Source organism: Ornithorhynchus anatinus, chromosome X1, assembly GCF_004115215.2.
Source record: "Ornithorhynchus anatinus isolate Pmale09 chromosome X1, mOrnAna1.pri.v4, whole genome shotgun sequence".
In the NCBI taxonomy this organism is placed as follows: Eukaryota; Metazoa; Chordata; class Mammalia; order Monotremata; family Ornithorhynchidae; genus Ornithorhynchus; species Ornithorhynchus anatinus.
Genome location: NC_041749.1, coordinates 107,780,682 through 107,804,539, shown reverse-complemented (window position 1 = coordinate 107,804,539; position 23,858 = coordinate 107,780,682). Strand labels below are relative to the sequence as shown.

At 53.0% G+C, this 23,858-nt stretch overlaps 1 protein-coding gene across 7 annotated transcripts in view; it reads right to left on the bottom strand.

Annotated features, from left to right (window-relative positions):
• Positions 1–1,183: 1,183 nt before the first annotated feature.
• Positions 1,184–23,858, bottom strand: part of GNG7 (G protein subunit gamma 7) — a 199,032-nt gene continuing 176,357 nt past the window's right edge. For all 7 annotated transcript variants that reach the window (XM_029050971.2, XM_029050970.2, XM_029050975.2 and 4 more), the window contains 2 exons: positions 5,203–5,321; positions 1,184–1,518 (listed from right to left, as the gene is read on the bottom strand). In XM_029050971.2, the coding sequence (XP_028906804.1) occupies positions 1,393–1,518; positions 5,203–5,283 (207 nt within the window). In that variant the 5' untranslated portion in view covers positions 5,284–5,321 and the 3' untranslated portion in view covers positions 1,184–1,392. The remainder of the gene's footprint in view (positions 1,519–5,202; positions 5,322–23,858) is intronic.

The window sequence follows — 23,858 nt, the reverse complement described above, 5'->3', positions numbered from 1 at the left end:
AAGGAAACACCTCCCCGCAGAGCGAAAACCAACCGAGAGAGATTCTGGGGGCATCGCACATTCCTGAGGGGGTCAGGATGAGGGAAAGGCACGCTGAACTCTAAGCATAAAAACCAGACTCCTGGGCTTCGAGCGGCCGACCGTCCCCCTGGGGTGGGGCGCTTGGTTTTAGTGTTTGGAGCACGTGATTTCTGGATGGTCTGAAGGGGAGAGTTGACATAAAAGACTCTGCAACCCGTTTATAAACAGTTAAAGAGAAGAAAGAGGAAAGACGGCTTCACTAGCCACTGGAAACCGAAGGGAAATCCCGCAACCAGTAGTTTCGCTGGGGAAACAACGTGCCAAGAAAAGGATAGACCAAAATAGGATCAAAGGGCTTAAAAAACCCACATCAGCTCCTCGTGCTCAAAAAAACAAAGCCACACATACACACACACACATACACACACACACACACAAACACACACAAGCACCCACGCACCCGCGCGCACGCGCGCACACACTGGGTAATCCAAACGGCCGAATCCCGGGACGCAAATCGGCCACCGGGGATGGCTGGGCTACTGTTAGGAATACCGACAGCCCCATCCCCGCCCACTTCACACCCATTTGGTTACCAATATTGTTTGGCTGGGTGCTGGTTTATACGCAGCTGCATCTTTTGCCCCCCCTTCCCCCACCCCCCCACCCCCACCCCCTGCAAAAAGCTTCATCGGATCATTAGATGTTACAATACAGCTGTCAAAATCGTTTTTCCCTAAATCCACACCCAATTCTGAATTTAGTAGATGTGTCATATCCATTTTTTGTTTTTAAAAAATGAAAGATCACGTTTCTTTTAAAAAAAAAAATCAATGCCCTCCCACCCCCACCCCAATCATAGATCCGCCCGAGAAATCCCAACCCACCAGTTTGACGGTCTTGGATCAATCAGCCAATCGAAATGGAATCCGAATCCTCCCTCCCACGCCTCTCCGGGCTCGCGTGACAATGTTCCCTCTCCCCGGTGGACCCACTCTGGCCCAGGAACAGGATGTCGAATCAGTACCGATCGCTCCCTCCTCCTCCCCCCTCCCCCCTCCCCTCCCCACCCTTGAGACTGAAACCCCTCCAATCTGCCCCAACCCCCAGTCACCCCTGTCCTGGCTTCCCTGTACAGGGGTGTGGGGGTGTGTGGCTAGGCTCGGATATATTCCACTTTAATTTAACATCTGGGGTCAAATCCTCTACAAGGGTAGGCTTACTCTCCCCCCTCCCTCCCCCCCACCATGAAACTTTTGGGGAATTTGAAAAGTGGTTTGGAATTACTACCGAATGGTATCCCTGCAACCCAGAGGGACGGAGGGACAGAGGGAGAGTGAGAGGGCCCCGGGCGAGCACAGGCGAGCAGAGCTATAGGATGATACACGGCTTTTTGTCCTTAAAGGGGTTCTCCGAGGCAGGAACTCCAACCAGCAAGGGATCACTCCTGGCGTGCTGCTCACAGTAATTCATGAGCTCGGAGGAAGCTTTGGAGACCTGGATAGGGTGAGAGAGGGGGACGGGACACATGGAAGGAGAAATGGAGAGACAGGTACACAAAGTTATGGCTGTCCAGGCTGCAGGGGCTGCCAATGACTTAAATAAAGAAGGGGGGAGCCAGAACCTCCTTCCCCCCAGCTCAGCTATGGTCACGATCCCCTGTGTCAGCTCCCAAAGGGCCAAAGTGCTCCGAGCGTCTTTTGGGGACTGGGGGATGACCATGAACACTGATTTATTCCTTATAGAAGGAGTCGATTTGAGGGGATTGCAGGAGGTGGGGGGATGGGTGGAGGTGAAATTTAGAACCCCACAAGTCAAATGTACAAAGCAGAGCCCAAGTGTGCAAAAAGCTCTCTCCCGAGAGGTGTCCTTGGGTAGGGCTTCACCTCGCCTGCAGACCATTTTTCACCCGGAGATTGCAACGGGAAAGAGGGGAACTCAAGCCAAAAGCACGTTCCTTTGATCAGGTTTAAAAAATCATCTTCAAGGTGAGGCCGGAGGTGGGGGCTCCTGTCCGCCCGGGGTGGAGTCCAAGATCTCTTCCTCCGGTGGGGAAGCCAGACCTCTCCCCACGCCCCCATTCCCAGGGCTGGGGTTGCCCCCGAGAAGGGTGGCAAAATCTGGGCCAGGCCCAGCTCCTAGTGGAGATCTAGCCAAGGGCTTTCTTTTAAGGGGGAAGGTGGAGAAGGAGCGGGGTGCTTGAGAATCAGCCCTGGCGCCGCCGTGGCTGGGGGTGGCGAGAACATCCCAGAGGAGCAGGTGGCGTCCTCCGTCTAGCTCCTCGGGGGTGAGCCGGCCTGGGGGCCGGGCCCACACGGATACCACATGGTCTGCCGGACTCCGTTGCGTGGGTCGGCCTGGTCGCTTGGTTTCCATAACTGAGAAGCCAAGGCTTTCCCATTTGGCGGCCCCCCCAGCCCGGCGGGGCCACCCCCTCCCTGCCACCGACCACAGCCTTCTCCTCCCTTTCCAGCCCATTCGTCTGTGATCTCCCGGCGGCGGAGGGTCGGGACTGTGTCTCTTCTCTAATTTCTACCTCAAGCAGCTAGTACAGGGCTGTGCCCTGAGGGGAAGCAGTTTAAAAAAAATGATAATAAAAAAAACACCCGGCTGTCTGACTTCTCCCCAGCTTGTCAAGAGAACGGAGACACCTGCCTGTAGTGCGTACCATCTGAGAAGCCCCCTACCCTCCCGCCCCCTTCTCAATCCCACATCCCCCAGAAAACCAGGCAGAAAGAAAACGGAAAAGGAAACCGAGACTGCTGCATTTCTTTGCGAGCCCCCGGAGGCGGGGCATTTGGATCCCAAACCTTGTCCTGTCTCAGAATCTGGCTGCCAGCTCTGACTGGGACCATCCTGGACTCCCATCTCATCGGCAGAAAGCTCTCCCCTCCGAAGTCTGGCCAGATGACCCTTTCCCGAGCTCCCTCTCCTGGTTTGGGGTGTCGGAAGACAGGGAGACCGGGTGTGGATGGGGCAGAAGCGGAGACCAGGCTCGGCTGCTTTGGCGGGAGAGGAGGAATCCTCTAGGAAAGGCAGAGTTAATCAGCATTCGGAAAGGCCGACGTCTGACCGGTGGGCCTTTGGAAAACCCATTGCCACAGGTGGCCAGCAGGACCAGCATACGGCTAGCCCCGGGAGGGCTGGAGGGGAGAGAATAGCACGCGGACTGGCCTGCACTCCCTCCATCTCGTCCCTTAAAGGCAGGAGGGGGAACCTCTGGATTTACACTCACTCTCATTCATTCATTCAATTCAATCGTATTTATCGGGCACTTAACGGTGTGCAGAGCACTGTACTAAGCGCTTGGGAAAATACGATCCAATAATAAACAGTGACATTCCCTGCCCGCAACGAGCTAGTGCCGGGGACTCTGGCTCTTCTTTGCCCTTGGGAAACCGGGATTGGGAAGGAGAAAATTCACCTGGGTGATACGGGACCTTAAGAATCAAGGCTTCTCTTTCTACCTCCCTCCCTCCTGGAGGCAAAATGGACCCAAGGGCCTGTTTCTAACCTGGCATCTCCCGAGACTATCTAATTGATTGCTGGGACAAAGTTTGGTTTCTGTGGGGCTGACTTTAAAATAAACCGGCCCAGACTGTAAAAATAGTCTCCAGACCCTGGAAATAGGGTTGGAATAGTGTTGTGGCGACTGTGTTTTTGTTCTTTCTCCACCGGCTCCGCCCTCTCCTCCCCCCTCTTTTACAGTAAGCTCATTCTATAAACGCCAGGGACACACCTCTGCTCCCCCTCGGTGCCTGCTGAGTTTGGGAGCCGAAAGTTAATATATGCTTAGCACTCTACTTAAAGACTCAGCCATGTCTGATCTGGGGAGACCTGTAATTTGTTTGGCCTCCACCAAGCCAGCCACTTGGATGGCGCAATGCTGGTGAGTCTGGAGTCTGATGGCTGTTTTCAGGGGCCCCCAAACCTCAAGACTGGATTTGCAAGGGGGGTGGAAGGGTATGACCAAAAAAAACACACACACACCACAAAGACAGCTGTCCTTCAGCACATCAAAAGGCCGGGATGAATAAACTCTCTGGCCGCCAGCAGTTCACAGAAGGAAACCCACTGCAGCCAGGAAGCCCTTCCATCCTCCAGCGACAGAAGGAACGCCCCCGGAACTGGGCCGAGGACTTGGCCTTCGGTTGGCTGCGGCTGGGGCTTCCAGTGGGGATCCAGAGATCCTGTCTGCTCCGAGGACTGATCGGAAGTGATATTTTTCATCATCGTGCATCCCTCTCCTCCCTTCTGGGTGCAAGACTGCAGACTCCAGCTTCCCTCTCTGCCAGGGACTTCCTTCTCCTCTCCCGCTGCTGGCATGGGGCCATCCTGGCCCATAAAACCGGGGCAGACGGACCTAGGAGTCTGCCAGGTCACTCTGTCCGCTTTCCCCGGAGCTAACGCTGGGTTTGATGCTCGGGGCGAGGGCAAGCCAGCAGGGAGAGGGGGAAAAAGACAACGGTGACTTCTTCAAGGGAGCAAAAGTTCTGCGCCTCCAAGCTTGGCGCTTTGCATCAATATGTGCCCAAGGGAGGGGAAGAGGGGGTTGATCTTTATCTCTCGGGCAGAGCAGGCCCCAGAACAGAGAATACCAGCGGTTCGAGAGGGTCTGGACAGATCTGTGGATGAATGGCCCATAGTGGGTCTCCAGAAGGAAAGTTAGGCCATTTTTTTGCAGAGAGGGAGGAGGAGAGGTGTTCATTCATTCATTCAATCATATTTATTGAGTGCTTACTGTATGCAGAGCACTGTACTAAGCGCTTGGGAAAGCACAATATAGCATTAAAGCGAGACAACCCCTGCCCATGACGAATTCACAGTCTAGAGGTGTTCAGTGGCTTATCGTTCACCACGGGGACAGGTGCCCAGGAGGGCCACCGTCCCCCTGCTCCTCCAAGTGCCTTGGTGTCACTGCTTATGTACGCCCAAGTCACTGGCACAGCCCGGGACCTTCCGAGGGCAACCGAATCACACAAGATGGTGTCCCCAGGAGCCCTCGGCTGCCTCCCTGTGGGGCTGGGAGAGGGCCTTTTTTGGGGGCCGGGGAAGTGAGCATGTTAGTGCCTGACCTGGGATCACCCCCCCTCGCCCCTCCCTTGCTCCCCACCCATTCCCTGGAGGTGGCTCTCCACACTCCCCTTCCCCCCCGAAACCCCTCCGGCCCCGTTCCCTCACCTTGATCCGTTCGATCCCGGCCTCAACGCGGAGCTGCTCCACCAGCTTCCGGGCCTGCGCTATGTTGTTAGTTGTAGACATTGCTGGCCATCGGCTCCGGGCCTATGCTGCTGAGAAAGCTGAAATGAAAGCGACACAATAAGGTCTGGATCCAGAAGGAGAGGGGAGAAGGTGCTGTGATGGCTGTTCTTTTTTTATGGTATTTGTTAAGCACTTACTATATGTCAGGCACTGTGCTGAGCGCTGGGGTAGATACGAGTTTATCAGGTTGGACACGGTCCCTGTCCCTCAGAGTCTTATTCCCCATTTCACAGATGAGGTAACCGAGGCACAGAGAAGCAAAGTGATTTGTCCAAGGTCACACAACAGGCAAGTGATGGAGTCGGGATTAGAACCCAGGTCCTTCTGACTCCCAGGCCCAAGCTCTATCCACTAGGCCACACTGCTGTGTCCACCCAGCTCTGCAGCCTCTTCAGTTGGGAAGTGCTTGGAGTTCACGGGGATGACCGAGAGTCGGGTGGATACTGTCACTTTTGGCCAGGCCAGGATTTCAGGGACAACCCGTAGCACACTCTCCCAGGCGCTTACTACCATGTTCTGCCCACAGTAGATGCTCAATAAATACCACCGATTGAAAGTCACCCCACGGCCAAACTGTCAGCTCCACAGGTTAATGGCTTGTGGGCCGATGCCGAATCCTTCCCGGCAGGGCCATGGAGCTGAGCCTCTAAATTGGCTTGTGCTACTTGAATCAATCGATCGATCGATGGTATATATCGAGTGCAGAGCATCGTACTAAGCGCTTGGGAAAGTACAATATAACAGAATTGGCAGACACGTTCCCTGCCCACAAGGAATTCACACTCTAGAGGTTTGGGGTTTTGGGTTGCATTGCTCACACACACCCCCCTCGCCTGTCAAATCAGGCAAACCATATTCCTTCCCTCCTACAAAATCTGCTAAAAACCTCCTTCTCCAGGAGGCCTTTCAAGCCCCACTGTCCGGGGGAGTGTCATCCCCTCAGCCATTTCAACACTCAGGTGTGAATCTGTTTGCTCATTATATATTTCACTGCTTCCTTTTGTTTTTATTACCCAGGTCAACTCTTTTACCTATTGGAGTTTTGCTTGGCTGTTTGTGTCCACTTTTTTAATGGTATTTGTTAAGCGCTTACTATGTGCCAGGCCCAGTCCTAAGCACTTGTTTCTTCTACTAGATTACAAACTCCTAGAAAGCAGAGACTGTCATTTACTTGTTTTATTTCCCAAGGCAGTGCTCTGCATGTAGTAGTTGTCCAGGACAGCGCCCTGTAGCATGGAGCTCCAGACTCCACAGATGCCCAGTAATGGATTTTGCATTCAATAGATGCTTAAGCAAATGTTGCTGCTGCTGCTGCTGCTGTTTGATGAGCTTTATTCTGTGAGGCAGAGACCCCTCTCACTAGGAGAAAGGTCCAGGTTCAGTTTGGTTTAGAAGACGAGAAGCAGCATGGCTTAGTGGCAAGAACCCGGGCCTGGGAGTCAGAGGACCTGGGTTTTAATCCCAACTGTCGTGTGTGACCTTGGGCAGTCCCTTAACATCTCTGGGCCTCAGTTTCCTCATCTGTAAAAGGGGGATTCAAAATCTGTCCTCTCTCCCAGTTAGACTGAGCCCCATCAATCAATCAATCAATTTGTGGTATTTATTGAGCACTTGCAGAGCACTGTACTAAGCGCTCGGGAGAGTCCAATACAACAGAGTTGGCCGACACGTTCCCTGACCACAACAAGCCCCATGTGGGACAGGGACCGTATCCGACCTGATGAACTTGTATCTACTCCAGCACTCAAAATGATGCCCGGCACACAGTAAGCACTGAACGAATACCACAAGGATCACTACTATTATTAGTACCCTTGGATATAAAAGGGAAAAAGCACACTCCTCTCCTTCACAAAATGCAAGTGACACCTGGTTGCCATTACAAGTCGGACACTGAACATTCAAGGATCAGAGTTGGCATTGGACCCCTGCCCTAAGTCGTACAATCTAATGGGGGTGGGGGGTCAGGAGTAAGCGCAGTCATCATTGGTTACAAATCCTAACCCATCTTGCACCGTGGCCGCCCAGGAAGATACTCTGGTCCACCTGGAAACCTCTTTCGGGGAGGTCCTGCAGGAGAAAACGGGGCATCGGGCTGGTGATCGTCATCGGTTCTCAGCCTGCTTTTTTTCCTCTCAGTCCTGGGGTCCGTGGGTCCCTCGCTGTCGGGATTGGCCGACACTGGCTCCCGTCCCTTGCACAGCTGTGGCAGTAAGGGGCCCTGTTTATGGATCTGCATCTGCCCCTTCCTGCACACCCCTAGCCCAGCAACGCGTACGATGGAGTCGCTTCCCCTAGTTCCTCAGCTGGGATGGGCTGTCAGGCTTTCAAAACGAAAAGGATGTGTGAGGGCAAGTGAAGCTGGAGCGAAGCAGCAGCAGCTTTTCACGAAACATTGCCCATAGGCATGACAGGAGCCTGAAAACCCAGCTGCAGCTACCGGAGCCCAAACAAGATGCCCTGACTTTCATTTCCCACGGCCTGACCATCTTTGGATTCCCCAAGAGCGGGCTCTCCTTAAGGAAGGGAGGGGTGGGGATTCCTGCGGGGAAGAGGGAGATTTCGGACCAAAAAATTGGGGTTGCTAAGGAAGGGTACTTCCCAATAAGTGACCAAAATGGAACATAACCTCCCAAGGCCTTGCGGTGTTTTCAGACCCTCTTTTAACCAGCAGCCCCCTAAAATTCCACCTTGCTGGATGATGAGAAAAACAAATACGTTCACCACATACACACACTCACTCACTCTTCCTCTTACGCTCGAGACCCCTGAGGAACAGAGATTGGGTCTAATTTCCAGGTGCGCATTCTTTCCTAGTGCCTAGTGAGCCGTAGACTGTAAGTTCATTGCGGGCAGGGAATGTATCTACCAACTCTGTTATTTTGTACTCTCCCAAGTGCTTAGTACAGTGCCCTGCACACAGTAAGTGCTTAACAAAGACTATTTCTAATACTACAACTCTCCAGTACTTTACCAATCAATCAGTGGTATTTATTTAGCACCTAATGTGTGTAAGGTACTCTACCACCTCTTTCAGGCCTTTCACTAGAACTAGGTTGCTAGGTCGATTCTTGATCCAATTGCCACTTCCACCAGTCTGGCAGGGAAGCAAGCGGGTTGAGGGGGACGCATTTCAGGGATGAGGAGATGGAAGTGCACAGGCATGATTTCCCAGTCACCTAGTCAGCGAGGGTGGGGCCTGTTTTGGTGTCGTCCCCCCCACCGCCACCTCCACCCACGTCCGCCTGCTCTTCTACGGCCCCGCTCTTCCCGCCCGACTTGAATCTGGGTCGGAAATGGGCTCATTCATTCAATCCTGTTTACTGATTGAGCGCTTACTGTGTGCAGAGCGCTGGACTAAGAACTTGGAAAGTACAATTCAGCAATAAAGAGAGACAATCCCTGCCCACACCGGCTTACAGTCTAGAAGATAATAATAATGATGGTACTTCTTAAGCATTTACTCTGTGTCAAGCACTGTTCTAAGCCCTGGGGGAGATACAAGGTTATCAGGTTGTCCCAGGTGGGGCTCACAGTCTTAATCCCCATTTGGCAGATGAGGTAACTGAGACACAGAGAAGTTAAGTGACTTGTCCAAAGTCACAGAGCTGACACGTGACGGAGCCAGCATTAGAACCCACGGCCGCTGACTCCCAAGCCGTGCTCTTTCCACTAAGCCAATGGCGGTATTTGTTAAGCGCTTATTATGTGCCAGCTACTGCACTAAGCGCTGGGGTGGATACAAACCAATCGGGTGGGATACAGTCCCTGTCACGACTCCCCCCCAGATCCTGACCGCCGAGCTGGGCTGGAGGTCTGGCATTCCATAAGGCAGGTAAACAGTGTTCACCTCTGCCCCAGTTTCTGCTCACATCACCCAGGGGAATATGTGGCTCATCAATACCCATCCCTGCCCATTCCCTTCAGGGACCTGCTTGGCATGCCAGTGGCAAGAGGTGGCCCGGGGCCCAGTGGGGCTGCCTTACATCACCTAACAGTGACTCACCCGTGGCCCGGAGCAAAACTGGGATGAGGTCACAGGGCAGAGAATCCTGGGCATTTTGGAGGGAGGATGAGAACCAACTGTTGAGGGATGAGCGAGGCGGTGGGACCATTCCCCTGGGGAAACTTCGCGGCATCTCCGATGGCCGGGTGCAAATTCGAAAGGGGGTCGGACAGAGGGGCCGCCCCGCCCGGGGAGAACACTGTGAGGGCATGGGGAGTGCTTTTCAACTCAGATTTTGGCTTCCGCCTAGAAAATGCCTCGCTCTTTGCATGAGATGGGCCCATGTGTGGACAACTTGCAAGCCTGCTGCACTATTCTAAAGTGTGGGAACACTATTGGCTACTGATTTGCCAGGCAGTTAGCTTCAAAGGAGGTACGAAAACCCTTAGCTTAAGGAAAACAGGCATTGGTCCTGCTTAAAAATGACTCAGATGGTCTAAATATAGACATTAAAAAGGGCGTCAACAGAATGGCACCCGTAACTTGTTTAACTTGGCACAGCCATACAATTCCTACTGAACTTCAAGATTCATGAGAAATTCCACTCCTGAAATTCAGGGTGTGTTGTGGGGGGGGGGGAGGAGGAGAGTGTGTGTGTAGTTTGTGTGTGTGTGTGTGTATTTTGGCTTGAACTTTTTTTTTTTTTAAATGCCTCAAGTTTTGAAGGGAAAACCCTGTTTTCTCTTTTGGGTGGTGTTATTCACTTGCAGGCTCTCAGATGATGTCCACACCCAGCACGGAGACACACTGAACCCAAGCACAGCACGAGCAGCAAACCTCTTCACCTTGTGTCCACCCCTCCCCCCCGCCTCCAGCCTCCCCACCCACATGTGGCACTGAACCCTGATCCGGCTGTTTGCAAAGGGCAATCGGAAAGGAGCATGAGAGAAGGCCATCGATGAATCCACTCTTCTGCCTGGGCTTTCTCCTCTTGTGGGGGACAGGAGGCCTAGAAGTTAGGTCTCTAATTAGGGAAAGCAGACCAAAGCCTACTCAGACTGTTAGCCCCATGCAGAACGGAGACTGTCTCCAACGCAATTCACTTGTATCTACCCCAATGCTTAGAACGGTGTTTGACAGATGGTAAGCCCTCAATAAATACCATAAGAAAACTAACCTATCTTCTCTGGCTCTATTTAATGCTATCTGGCCTTCTCCAGGAGTGAATCCCAGAGGGCCCGTGGAAGGGAGGGCCAGATTGTGGGGAAAAGAGAGGGGCTGGGGGAGTGGGGGGGCGTGGAGAGGAGGGGGTGGTCATCTGGTCCTACTGGACACCCCCTGAGGCGGTGTCACCTAGTGGAAAGACCATGGTTCTGGGAGTCCCGAGACCTGTGTTCTCGATCCAGCTCTGCCCGCTGCGGGACCTCAGGGACATCTCGTTACCTCTCTGAGCTGCAGCTTCCTCACCTGTAAAACGGGGATCACGATCCCCGCCTCTGGTTCTCTCTTTGGGATGTAGTGAGCAGACAGAATGAGATGGATGATGAGAAAATGCTTTGAGAAAATAAAACCACGGCCCTAGCAATTGAAGGGGGTATTCGTCTTCTTCTTAATTTCCCTCTTCAGCCAGAATTGCCTCCCTCCCTTCCTCCCTTTCCTCCCTCCCTCCCCCTCACAGAGACTCCAGTTCACGCCAGGTCAAAAGCTGCTCCAGGGAGCCAGCTGGATCTCCCTCTTTCAAAGATAGCGCCTGAAGAGCTTTCTCCAGCACACGCAGTGGTACAGATAGCACAGCCAACAGATGTCGAGTGCACGGCGACAGGGTCCATACAAGCGCAGACCCGGGGAGAACATGTGAGCTCTTCTTACAGAGGCAGCCGCACCATGAAGCATTCATTGTTCATGCTGATGAGAGTGTGGGAGGGGGAGGGCGCCAGGTGCCAGAGAAAATGGATCTCTCAGAGCGGTGCCAATCCTGGGCACGCAGCTTTACGACTTCCTGCTTATCCTGCCAGTCTGCAGGAGCCAGTTTTTTTGCCCGATAAGGAACCGAACACAATGCAGGGTCAGGTCAGCCCAGAAATAAAATGTGTCAATGCAGGCATCCCAAAAGTCAAGAGACCCTGACTTTGCTCGCTCAGATACCCTCGTTTCTCTTAGTGCCGCTTTCCGACAGAACCTTGGCTGAAAGGGTTTTTGCTCATCCCTCCCGGGGAGTCTTTCCCCTCGATTTGCAAAGATAGGGTGAAGAGTCCAGTGTCCCCTAAGCAATTAGGTACTCACCCCACCCCCACAGCACTTGTGTATATGTTACCTTTATACTCTGTGGGTCGCTTCTCCTTCCTGTAATTTCTTTCAATGTCTGTAACTGTAAGTTCCTTGGGGGCAGGGGTCGGGCCTACCAACTGAACTATACTCTCCCGGGCACTTAGTACAGCATTCTCCATACAGTAAAGGCTCAACAAAGATCACCGACCGACTGGCTGATTGATTGGCTGAAGACACGTGTTAAACCCCAAGTGGCCATGCCTACAAATACTAATAATAATTATTGGTATTTGTTAAGCACTTACTATGTGTCGAGCACAGTGTTCTAAGCGCTGGGGTAGATAAAAGGTAATCGGGTTGTCCCACGTAGGGCTCACAGTCTTAATCCCCATTTTCCAGATGAGGGAACAGGTACAGAGAAATTGCCCCAAGTCACACAGCAGACAAGTGGGGGAGCCGGGATCAGAACCCACGTCCTTTGACTCCCAAGCGGGGGCTCTTTCCACTAAGCCACGCTGCTGTGAAGCCCAACGTACTGGCCTTACCGCGGTCAGGGTGAGCCGGTTTTCAAGCGGCCTCGGGCAGTGAGGTGGGCCCCTCCCCCGAAAGGGACAGTTCCTTCCGTCCAAGGAGATCCACTGGACTGAACTAAGGGTTTAGGCATCGCTGAGGAAAAGAGGCGGCAGTGCCCAGGGGAGCTCAGCAGCGGGACCCACCCCGCTCTACTTTGGACAGAGAAGCAGGCTTGAGCGGTCGGGGCCACCACTTGAGGGGTGGGTCAAACGGGACTGGTCCTGTTAGAGGGCCAGGGGGCCTCAAGACGGAGCTCTTTGGTAGCTGCACTTCAGGCCCCATTTGGCATTGCTGGAGGTGGGGGAAAATTGCTGCTGGCCTAGATTGCCCCCACCCTGAACCCGGCACGGGCTTCGCCCCTCCCCTCCCAGCAGCACAGAAAGCCCCTGCTGTCTGCTGGCTTGGGGAGGGGGCGGGGGGGAGGGGCAGGATGGCTCCATCTGCCCGGTCCCCTTGAACCTTTCCAGAGACAGCTGGGCTGTCTTTGTAAACACGCTAATGCGCAAACGGGCGGGCGGCAGGCGCTATCAAAGGAGGCTGCGACATCTTTTCCCTCAGGGAACCTTAGGATCGACACTCATCTGGGGTGCGGGATGGCTCAGGGGTAACCGTCGCCAGGAGGCGGGGGGAGTGACCCCCAAGCGCACCCTCCTCCCCAATCTCCCCCTCCCCCCCACATTCAGCTCTATCCTCTAGGAGTCTCAGTATTCTAGGGGAGTTTGAATTGGACTGAAGTGGATTGTACCAAACGGGGGCACACAAACTCATGATCCCCAGGAGCAATTTCAATTGCCCTAAGTAATAACAATCATCATCATGATGGTATTTGTTAAGCGCTTACTATGTCCCAGGCACTGTACTAAGCACTGGGGTAGAGACAAACAAATCAGGTTGGACACAATCCCTGTCCCATGTGGGCTCAGGCTCAGCCCCCCTTTTACAGATGAGGGAGCTGAGGCACAGAGAAGTGAAGTCACTTGCCCAAGGTCACCCAGCAGACAAGTGGTGGAGCCGGGATTAGAACCCATGACCTTCTGACTCCCAGGCTCGTGCTCTATCCACTCCACCGTGCTGCTTCTCTAAACTCTTGGGGCTCTTTCTCTACAGCGGAAGCCAGAAAAACGGCCTCCCCATTGCATCCCCGGATGCAGTGCCAGTCCTGGCTGTGGGCCTTGGCTCTGGCCTTTATTCATCACCCCCCTCCCCTCCCTGGCCGCAGGGGCAACTCACATAGGTTCAGGGCCTTTCCGACCACAGTGCATACCGGGTGGGTCCTGCTGTCCCCCCCCCCCAACAAGTTCAGAGTGGAGGGAAAGCCTCAGGTCTCCCTCCCCGCCTGCACCCGCCAGCGGGCACGGACCCGCGCCCCGTCCGTGGTGTTTTCCGGGCACAGGGTGACAATGCCGGGAGCATTGGAGGCCCTCGCCCGGCCAACATCCAAAAGCTTCAGTTCCCCGGGGAGGAGAATTGTCTGGCCGCGTCATTAGCAACCGGGAGCCGGCTCCATAGCAGGCCACGGATGGCTGCACGTCTCGTCCCGGGCTTCGGCGGCCGGTGGAGTAGCTCCGAAAAGCCAAAATAAACGAGGAAAAAGCGTTCGATAGAATGTAAACACTACCCAAAGCGAAATCCTTTTAAGGATGCTCTTGCACAACAAGCGGGCCAGGCCAAGCGGAGGGCTTCAGTGCCAGGACCTGGGTAAACCTGGAAAGTATCGTATGGCCTGACTCCCCCTTGAGGGGCACATCTTCTGAGCTAGGGGGAGTGTGATTCCTGGCTACCGGCACGGGGGGGTGAGTGGGTGGGAGGTGGGGGGCGGCAGGGTTGGGAGGAAGGACCCAGCGTTTCAGCGGATGGATTTTCGGTCTCATTCACCTGCCGCCTGTGACTCAGCAAAATAATCACCGCGCCAAAATCCATTAAATGTCGAGGCACCCATTTGCCCAGTCATCAAAAACCCGGCATTTTCTTTCGCAAAGGGGGCGTTTCAGAAGAAGGACTCAGAGAATTCACCTTGCTTTTTAGCCTGCCTCTGAGCTCCCAAGAGCAGCCGACTCCCCAGTTCAATGGAGCGGGTGAACGGGGCCAGGGAGGCGGCTTGCTAAGAGCACAGCCCCGCTCCACGAGGCAGAGGGAGAATAGAGCGTTTTCGGGGGGCTTGGGCCTTGGGCCCCTCATGCAGGGGCAACGTCTTCCCCACCCACCCCCCACCCCCCGATCGGGCACGTGCTCGGAGCCCCCTCTCGCCCACCGTCTCGGTCACCCTCTTCTTTGCTGGAAGCTAAGCCTCCCTGGAGCTTGGACTCTGCAACTGGTGGAAGGCCGAGGGGAGGTGCCACAGGTGGGAAGTGTTATTTGTTTATTTAATTGTTTGCTTTGTGGTTTCTTTTTTTATCATTTCTATCTCTGCACTCAGTCTTTCCCCCATGGTGTAGATCCATTCTTCTCCCCATGAGACTCTAAGCTCCTTCAGGGCAGGGACCCTCCTTTTTAAATTTCTGCTCTATGTTCCCGAACCCCTTGCACTGCACGCTGTAGGCACCTAACAGGGCTCTGCACATGGTGCTGAGTACAGTGTTCTGAGCACCATAGGTACTTTTAGCACAGTGTTCTGCACACCGTAAGGGCTGAGGATAGTGCTCTGCATGTGGGAGGTGGCCAGCACGGGTTCTTGCATGCAGAAGGCGCCCAGTTCGGTGCTCTGCATGTGGGAGGTGGCCAGCATGGGATCCCGCATGCAGTAGGTGCCCAGTTCAGTGCTCTGCATGTTGGAGGTGGCCAGCAAGGGGTCTTTCATGCAGTAGGTGCCCAGTTCAGTGCTCTGCATGTTGCTCCTACCCAGTAAGGTGTTCCGTCACATTAAGCATTCAGTAAATGCTGTTGATAATCCCTGCCCTAAGCAAAATGCAGCAGTGGCCATCCCTGGGGGGAGGGGGCGAGGAATCAATCAATCGGTGGTATCTATTGAGCGCTTCCTGTGTGCCGAGCACTAATAATGTTGGTATTTGTTAAGCGCTTACTATGTGCAGAGCACTGTTCTAAGCACTGGGGGAGATACAGGGTCATCAGGTTGTCCCACGTGAGGCTCACAGTTAATCCCCATTTTACAGATGAGGGAACTGAGGCACAGATAAGTGAAGTGACTTGCCCACAGTCACACAGCTGACAAGTGGCAGAGCCGGGAGTCGAACCCATGACCTCTGACTCTACTAAGCGCTTGGGAGACTGCAATGTAACAGAGTTGGTAGACACTGTTACCTGCCCACAGAAGGTTTATAGTCCAGAGGGGAAAAAGGCGGTAGGGACCAGATCCTCTAATCTGTAAACTCCATATGGGCAGGGATCATGCCTACCTCCTCTGCAGTACCGTCTTCTCCCCAGCGTTTAGTTCAGTGCTCTGCACCTGGTCAGTAAATACCAACGATTGACCGATTGGGACCCTGGCCCAATACTTCTCCCCAGCTCATCTATTGTGGGGTGAAGGCACTCGGCACCCAAACGGCCAGTTCGACCACAGTGCTGGGGCAAAAGGAGAGAGCGCTGGCCTGGGGAGGCTGGGCTCAGGGAGGATCTAGATAGCCAATAAAACCGGACGACAGTTTGGCAAAAGACTTGCATTTTAGAGTTCAAAAAAGCCCGGGTGTCGAGGTGACTCTCGCTGAGAAACCGACATCTTTCTCTGCCCCCCCCCCCCTCTTCCCGCCAGAGTTCGTTCTGCAGTGCTGCCGTGGGCTTTTGCAGAGGGTAAAAAAATGCCACCTCCTCCTTTCTTAATGAGTCCTCCCGGGGGACTCTCTCCCAATCTCCGGCGCCGGGCCCCGGATGGGTGGCCGGGCGGCGAAAGGGGAGCGCACGGTGATTTGGCCCTCGATTCGGCGGGTCCAGCAGCAGCAGGGCTTCTCTGGGGTAGGCCTGCGGGTGCGGGTGCTTGTTTCTTGCTGCCTTTTGCATGGTGTCTGGGTTTCGGACTGCCCTCCCGGCGCCCGGTTCACCCGAGGGCAAGCCTTAAAAGGCAGCGGCCAAATCCCGAGGACGAAACTGCCGTCTCGCAGGTATGCACGCACCCGGGAGCCCGAGAAAGCCAGCTTGCCCGGACACGTCCCGGGTGGCAAACCACGGGCCGGATGGCCCGGCTTCCATTGCAGCCGGGCGTTTATTTACCACCTCCAGAAATGCCCGTAATGGCAAAGCCCTCTCACTTTTCGAGCGGACCCAAGCCACCTCCGCCTCAGAAGGGGGATTTCCAAAGGGACAGGAAATCATTACGGTCGGAGACAAAAATGCAGGCAGTCCCGCCGATTTGGGAATTCTTGCCATAGCTCTCATAGTTGGGAGAGAGCCGCTCCTAACCTGCCCGATAAACTGACATCCGAGGAACTATTTACGAAAAGAATTTGATTTCCACGGATGTTTCTGCAAGTTGGCCGACGTCTGTCACGTCACGGGCAAAGAATGTGAACTATTCGCTTGGCGATGCCGGCCGGCTGGGGGGGCGGGTTGCCTAGTCTGGGGCCCGGACAGCAGCCAGGGGGCCGGGGGAGCGGCCATGGAAGCTGCAGAAGAGCCGAGGGAGGGGGGTGGTCCCCGGGCGGGACCCCCCGCCTATTATCTCGAAGGCTCCGGAACGTGCACCTCTGTCCCTCTCATTTTAAATCGAATTATGGTATTTGTTAAGCGCTTACTACGTGCCGGGCACCGTTCTGAGCGCTGGAGTAGATATAAGATATTCGGGTTGGATACAGACCCGTATGGGGCTCACTGTCTTAATCCCCATTTTACAGATGAGGGAGCTGAGGCCCAGAGAGGTGAAGTGATAGATACAACATATTCGGGTTGGATACAGACCCCGTCCCATGTGGGGCTCACAGTCTTAATCCCCATTTTACAGATGAGGGAGCTGAGGCCCAGAGAAGTGAAGCGACTCGCCCAAGGTCACACAGCAGACAAGCGGCGCAGCTGGGGTTAGAACCCATGACCCTCTGACTCCCAGGCCCGGGCTCTATCCGCTAGGCCACACTGCTTATTATTATTTTAAAGTCTGGGGAGACTGAGGAATCACCCTCACCCGTATCCACTGAGCCGCTCCTGTGCTTGAGAGAGCACGATCAAAGGTCCCTGCCCTCGAGGAGTTTACCCTATTTTAATTATTATTATTATGGTATTTGTTAAGCACTTACTATGTGCCAAGCCCTGGACCACGCGCTGGAGGAGATGCAAGATCATCAGATTGGAGACAGCTCCTGTCCTACGTGGAGCTCACAGTCTAAGTAGGAAGGAAGAGGATTTAATCCCTATTTTACCGGCGAGGAAACTGAGGCCCAGAGAAGTGAAGTGATTTGCCCAGGGGCACACGGCAGACAGTTGGTGGAGCTGGGATTAGAACCCAGGTCCTCTGACTCCCAGGCCCAGGCTCTTTCTATTAGGCCACACTGCGTTCCATAATGGGGCAGATGGACACAAATGGGACAGCTAGAGTGAGAACAAGAGGGAAAACATGGTAACAACAAAACTAAACAGAAAATGAATACACCATTGAATAAGTGAAATACACCGATAGATAATATAAGTGAGTGCTAAGGGTTGGCTGATGAGATGACATCAAAGCCCTACTAAAAGCTTCCCCCTTCAAAGCCCTACTGCAAAATCACCTCCTCCAGGAGGCCTTCCCAGACCGAGCCCTCCTTTTCCTCTGCTCCTCCTCCCCTCCCCATCGCCCCGACTCCCTCCCTCTGCTCTACCCTCCTCCCCACCCCACGGCACTTGTGTAGATATGTGCATATTTATTATTCTATTCATTTTATTAATGATGTGGATATATCTATAATTCTATTTATATTGATGGTATCGATGCCTGTCTACTTGTTTTGTTGTCTGTCTCCCCCCTTCTAGACCGTGAGCCCGTCGTTGGGTAGGGATTGTCTCTCTTTGTTTCCAAATTATACTCTCCAAGTACTTAGTACAGTGCTCTGCCACCAGTAAGCGCTCAATAAATACGATTGAATGAATGAATGAATGAATGAGTGAATGACCGTGAGCCTGTTGTTGGGCAGGGATTGTCTCTCTTTGTTGCCGAATTGTACTCTCCAAGCGCTTTGTACAGTGCTCTGCACACAGTAAGCGCTCAATAAACACGATCGAATGACTGAATGACATGACCAGAGAAGGTGGGGATTAGTTTTGAGAACATTTCCTGGAGGAAGAGCAGTTTATAAGGAGATTGAATTTGACCCATTCTCAGGTTTGTCTCCCACAGAGGGTGTGTCTGTGGATCAGACTCAGGGTCGGAGTAGCCCACAGAGTCCTTTAGGACATTTGGCTGGTAGCCTGTATGGAGGGGGGGATTGGAGGGGGGAACCCTCTGACCCGATTCTAACCTAATGATGCCGCTGGCAAGACACCAATTCCACGAAGCTCTGCCTCTTGAAATTCCACCCGGTGGCCTGGCGTCATGGGAATTTGCCCAAGCCCTACTGAGAGCTCACCTCCTCCAGGAGGCCTTCCCAGACTGAGCCCCCCTTCCCTCTACTTCCCCTCCCCCCCACCCTCTGCTCTTCCCCCTTCCCCTCAGCACGGTGCTCATTTGTATATTTTATTTAATACCCTATTTATTTTGTTAATGAGGTGTACATCTCCCGGATTCTATTTATCTTGATGATGTTGTCTTGTTTTTGTTTTGTTCTGTTTCGCTTTGCTGTCTCCCCCGTTTAGACTGTGAGCCCGTCATTGGGCAGGGATTGTCTCTGTTGCCGAATTGTCCATTCCAAGCGCTTAGTACAGTGCTCTGCACATAGTAAGTGCTCAATAATAATAATAATAATAATGTTGGTATTTGTTAAGCGGTTACTGTGTGCAGAGTACTGTTCTAAGTGCTGGGGTCGATACAGGGTATTCAGGTTGTCCCACGTGAGGCTCCCAGTCTTAATCCCCTTTTTACAGATGCGGTAACTGAGGCACAGAGAAGTGAAGTGACGTGCCCACAGTCACCCAGCTGACAAGTGGCAGAGCCGGAATTCAAACCCATGACCTCTGACTCCCAAGACCGTGCTCTTTCCACTGAGCCATGCTACTGAATGAATGGGGGGGGGTTTACTCTCAACACACCTCTAGTGAGCTGCGGGGGGGCAATAGCAGCAGTAACATTTATTGAGCATCCACTTAGGGTGGTGCGCTGTACTAGGTGCTTGGGAAGTACAGAATAACAAAGTGACACCTTCCCTGCTCACGAGGGAACTCCAACGGGGGAGACACACACAAAAGCATTTACCACTAGAGAGGTCAAAAATACATAAAATGGGCATCTATACAGGAGTGCTAAGGAGGGTGTAAATACGGTCAGGAGTGCTAGAGGGGTGAGGAAATAAACCGGGTAGCCTTACAAATAATTGCGCTAAGGAACAGTGCCCATCGGAAAACCCTGGGGATAGATAAGACAGGCATTAGATTGAAAATGTCGCCAAAGCAGGAACTATAATGATAATAATAATGTTGGTATTTGTTAAGCGCTTACTACGTGCAGAGCACTGTTCTAAGCGCTGGGGTAGATACAGGGTAATCAGGTTGTCCCACGTGAGGCTCCCAGTCTTCATCCCCATTTTCCAGATGAGGTAACTGAGGCCCAGAGAAGTGAAGTGACTTGCCCACAGTCACACAGCTGCCAAGTGGCAGAGCCGGGATTCGAACCCATGACCTCTGACTCCCAAGCCCGGGCTCTTTCCACTGAGCCAAGCTGCTTCCCAATGATAATAATAATGGTGGTATTTGTTAAGTGCTTACTATGTGCAAAGCACTGTTCTAAGCGCTGGGGGGATACAAGGTGATCAGGTTGTCCCATGTGGGGCTCACAGTTTTAATTCCCATTTTACAGATGAGGTAACTGAGGCACAGAGTTTAGTGACTCGCCCAAAGTCACACAGCTGGCAAGCAGAGGAGCTGGGATTCAAACCCACGACCTCTGACTCCCAAGCCCGGGCTCTTTCCACCGAGCCACGCTGTAATAATAATGGTATTTGTTAAGCGCTTACCATGTGCCAAGCACTATTCCAAGCGCGGGGGTAGATACAAGGTAATCAGTTTGTCCCACGTGGGGCTCACAGTCTTAATCCCCATCTTCCAGATGAGGCAACTGAGGCACAGAGAAGTTAAACGACTTGCCCAAGGTCACACGGCTGATAAGTGGCGGAGCCGGGATTCGAACCCATGCCCTCTGACTCCCAAGCCCGGGCTCTTTCCACTAAGCCACGCTGCTTCTCTCTGTGATGGTGATGATAACGGTGATGATTATGGTCTTTGTTAAGCATTTACTATTTGTCACACACTGATCTAAGCGCTGCGGTAGATGTTCCCCTTGCCCTCCTGAGCCCCGTGCACAGTGCTTTCGCTGCCGTGGTGGTTTTTCCCCTGCTGCTTCTTCCCCTCCTTCCCATGCTGAGAAGCAGCATGGCGCAGTGGCTACAGCCGCTAGTGGCTGAAGTGACTCACCCAAGGTCATGTTGCTTTTGGTACGTGCCCAAGTGCCTAGTACAGTGCTCTGCACCCAGTAGCAGCGTGGCTCAATGGAAAGAGCCCGGGCTTGGGAGTCAGAGGTCACGGGTTCGATTCCCGGCTCTGCCACTTGTCAGCTGTGTGACTGTGGGCAAGTCACTTCACTTCTCTGGGCCTCAGTTACCTCATCTGTAAAATGGGGATGAAGACTGGGAGCCTCACGTGGGACAACCTGATTACCCTGAATACCCCAGCGCTTAGAACAGTGCTCTGCACATAGTAAGCGCTTAACAGATACCAACGTTACTATAATTTGAAGCAGCGTGGCTCAGTGGAAAGAGCCTGGGATTAGGAGTCAGAGGTCACGGGTTCGATTTCCGGCTCTGCCACTTGTCAGCTGTGTGACTGTGGGCAAGTCACTTCACTTCTCTGGGCCTCAGTTACCTCATCTGTAAAATGGGGATTAACTGTGAGCCCCACGGGGGACAACCTGATTATCCTGTATCTACCCCAGAGCTTAGAACAGTTCTCGGCACATAGTAAGTGCTTAACAAATACCAACATTATTATTATTATTATTATTAAGACAGTGCCCTGCAATCAGAAGGCAGGTAATAGTAGTAGAAATAATAAGTAGGGGAAGCAGCATGGTGTAGTGGATAGAGTACAGGCCTGGGAGTCAGAAGATCCTGGGTTCTAATCCCTGCTCTGCCACTTGTCTGCTGTGTGGCCTTGGGCAAGTCACTTCACTTCTCTGTGCCTCAGTTACCTCATCTGTAAAATGGGGTTTGAGACTGTGAGCCCCGCATGGGACAGGGACTGGGTCCAACCCAATTTGCTTGTATCCACCCTGCTGCTTAGTACAGTGCCTGCCACATAGTAAGCGCTTAACTAATACCACAAAAAAGTATGACACATTAATTAAACGCTTACTACTACTGTGTCAGCCTTCTCTCTGACCTCCCTTCCTCCTCTCTCGCCCCGCTCCGGTCTATTCTTCACTCCGCTGCCCGGCTCATCTTCCTGCAGAAACGATCCGGACATGTCACTCCCCTTCTTAAACAACTCCAGTGGTTGCCTATCGACCTCCGCTCCAAACAAAAACTCCTCACTCTAGGCTTCAAGGCTCTCCATCACCTTGCCCCTTCCTACCTCTCCTCCCTTCTCTCTTTCTACCGCCCACCCCGCACGCTCCGCTCCTCTGCCGCCCACCTCCTCGCCGTCCCTCGGTCTCGCCTATCCCGCCGTCGACCCCTGGGTCACGTCCTCCCGCGGTCCTGGAATGCCCTCCCTCCTCACCTCCGCCAAACTGATTCTCTTTCCCTCTTCAAAACCTTACTTAAAAATCACCTCCTCCAAGAGGCGTTCCCAGACTGAGCTCCTCTTCCCCCTCTACTCCCTCTGCCATCCCCCCTTTACCTCTCCGCAGCTAAAGCCTCATTTTCCCCTTTTCCCTCTGCTCCTCCACCTCTCCCTTCCCATCCCCACAGCACTGTACTTGTCCGCTCAACTGTATATATTTTCGTTACCTTATTTATTTTGTTAATGAATTGTACATCGCCTCGATTCTATTTAGTTGCCATTGTTTTTACGAGATGTTCTTCCCCTTGACGCTGTTTAGTGCCATCGTTCTTGTCTGTCCGTCTCCCCCGATTAGACCGTAAGCCCGTCAAACGGCAGGGACCGTCTCTATCTGTTGCCGACTTGTTCATCCCAAGCGCTTAGTACAGTGCTCTGCACATAGTAAGCGCTCAATAAATACTATTGAATGAATGAATGAATGAATACTAAGCGCTGGAAGAGAGATACAAGGAGATGGGAACGGAAAAAGTCCCCGTACCACACGGGGCTTACTGTCGATCTTATCCCCATTTTGCCGATGAGGAAACCGAGGCTCAGAGCGATGGCTTTTATTGAGTGCCAGAGGGCAATGAAGCCCTTGAGAAAATACAGCAGAAGCAAACACACTTTCCCTGCTCATAAGGAGCTTGCAATCTATCGGGGGAGCCAGACAGACAAAATATTTACAAAGGATGGGAGCAGTAGGAAGCCCGAGGATCAGATACAAAGTAGAATAAATAGACCGGGGGGAAAGAGCAGAATAAAATAGGAAATATACACATTCATAGGTGCCGAGGACAAGTATGATAATAACGGTGGTATTTGTTAAACGCTTACCATATGCAAAGCACTGTTCCAAGCGCTGGGGGGAGACAGGGTGATCAAGTCGTCCCACGTGGGGCTCACAGTTTTAATCCCCATTTTACAGATGAGGTAACTGAGGCACAGAGAAGTGACTTGCCCAAAGTCACACAGCTGGCAAGCGGCGGAGCCGGGATTAGAACCCATGACCTCTGACTCCCAAGCCCAGGCTCTTTCCACTGAGCCACGCAAGTATGAATACCTAAGTGTTAGAGAGGGCTGTTGGGTTGATGTGGGATCCCATTTGGGGAGGATCGAAGACGTGGAGGGCTGAAGTCTATTGCTATTGTTCTGGTCCGTCCGTCTCCCCCGATTAGACCGTAAGCCCGTCAAAGGGCAGGGACTGTCTCTATCTGTTACCGATTTGTACATTCCAAGCGCTTAGTACAGTGCTCTGCACATAGTAAGCGCTCAATAAATACTATTGAATAAATGAATGGTGGTGAGGAGCCGAGAGTGGGATCTGGGCCCTAGTAGGCGAAGAAAGCTGACGTGCAAAATGGAGAAAGTTGGTGGAGAGCCTTGGAAGCCAACGGGAAGGAGTTTTGGTTTGACGTGGAGAGAGAATGGCAGCCATTTCTAGACTGTGAGCCCACTGTTGGGTAGGGATCGTCTCTATTTGTTGCTGAATTGTACTTTCCAAGCGCTTAGTACAGTGCTCTGCACACAGTTAGTGCCCAGTAAATACGATCGAATGAATTAGGGGTTTTTGAAGAGTGGAGAGAGGCAGGGCGAATGATGTTTTCGGCAGTAGGGTGGGGCGGCTTAGTGGATAGAGCTCAGGCCTGGGAATCTGAAGGAGCTGGGCTCTAATCCCGGCTCCGCCACTTGTCTGCTCTGTGACCTTGGGCAAGTCACTTCACTTCCTTGGACCTCACTGTAAAATGGGGATCAAGACTGTGAGCCCCAAGAGGGACAGGTAATAGTAATAATAATTACGGTATTTGTTTAGCGCTGACTGTGTGCCAAGCACTGTTCTGAACGCTGGGGTAGATACAAGGTAATCAGGTGGTCCCATGTGGGGCCCGCAGTCTTAATCCCCCTTTACAGATGAGGTAACCGAGGCCCAGAGAAGTTAAGCGACTTGCCCAAGGTCACACAGCAG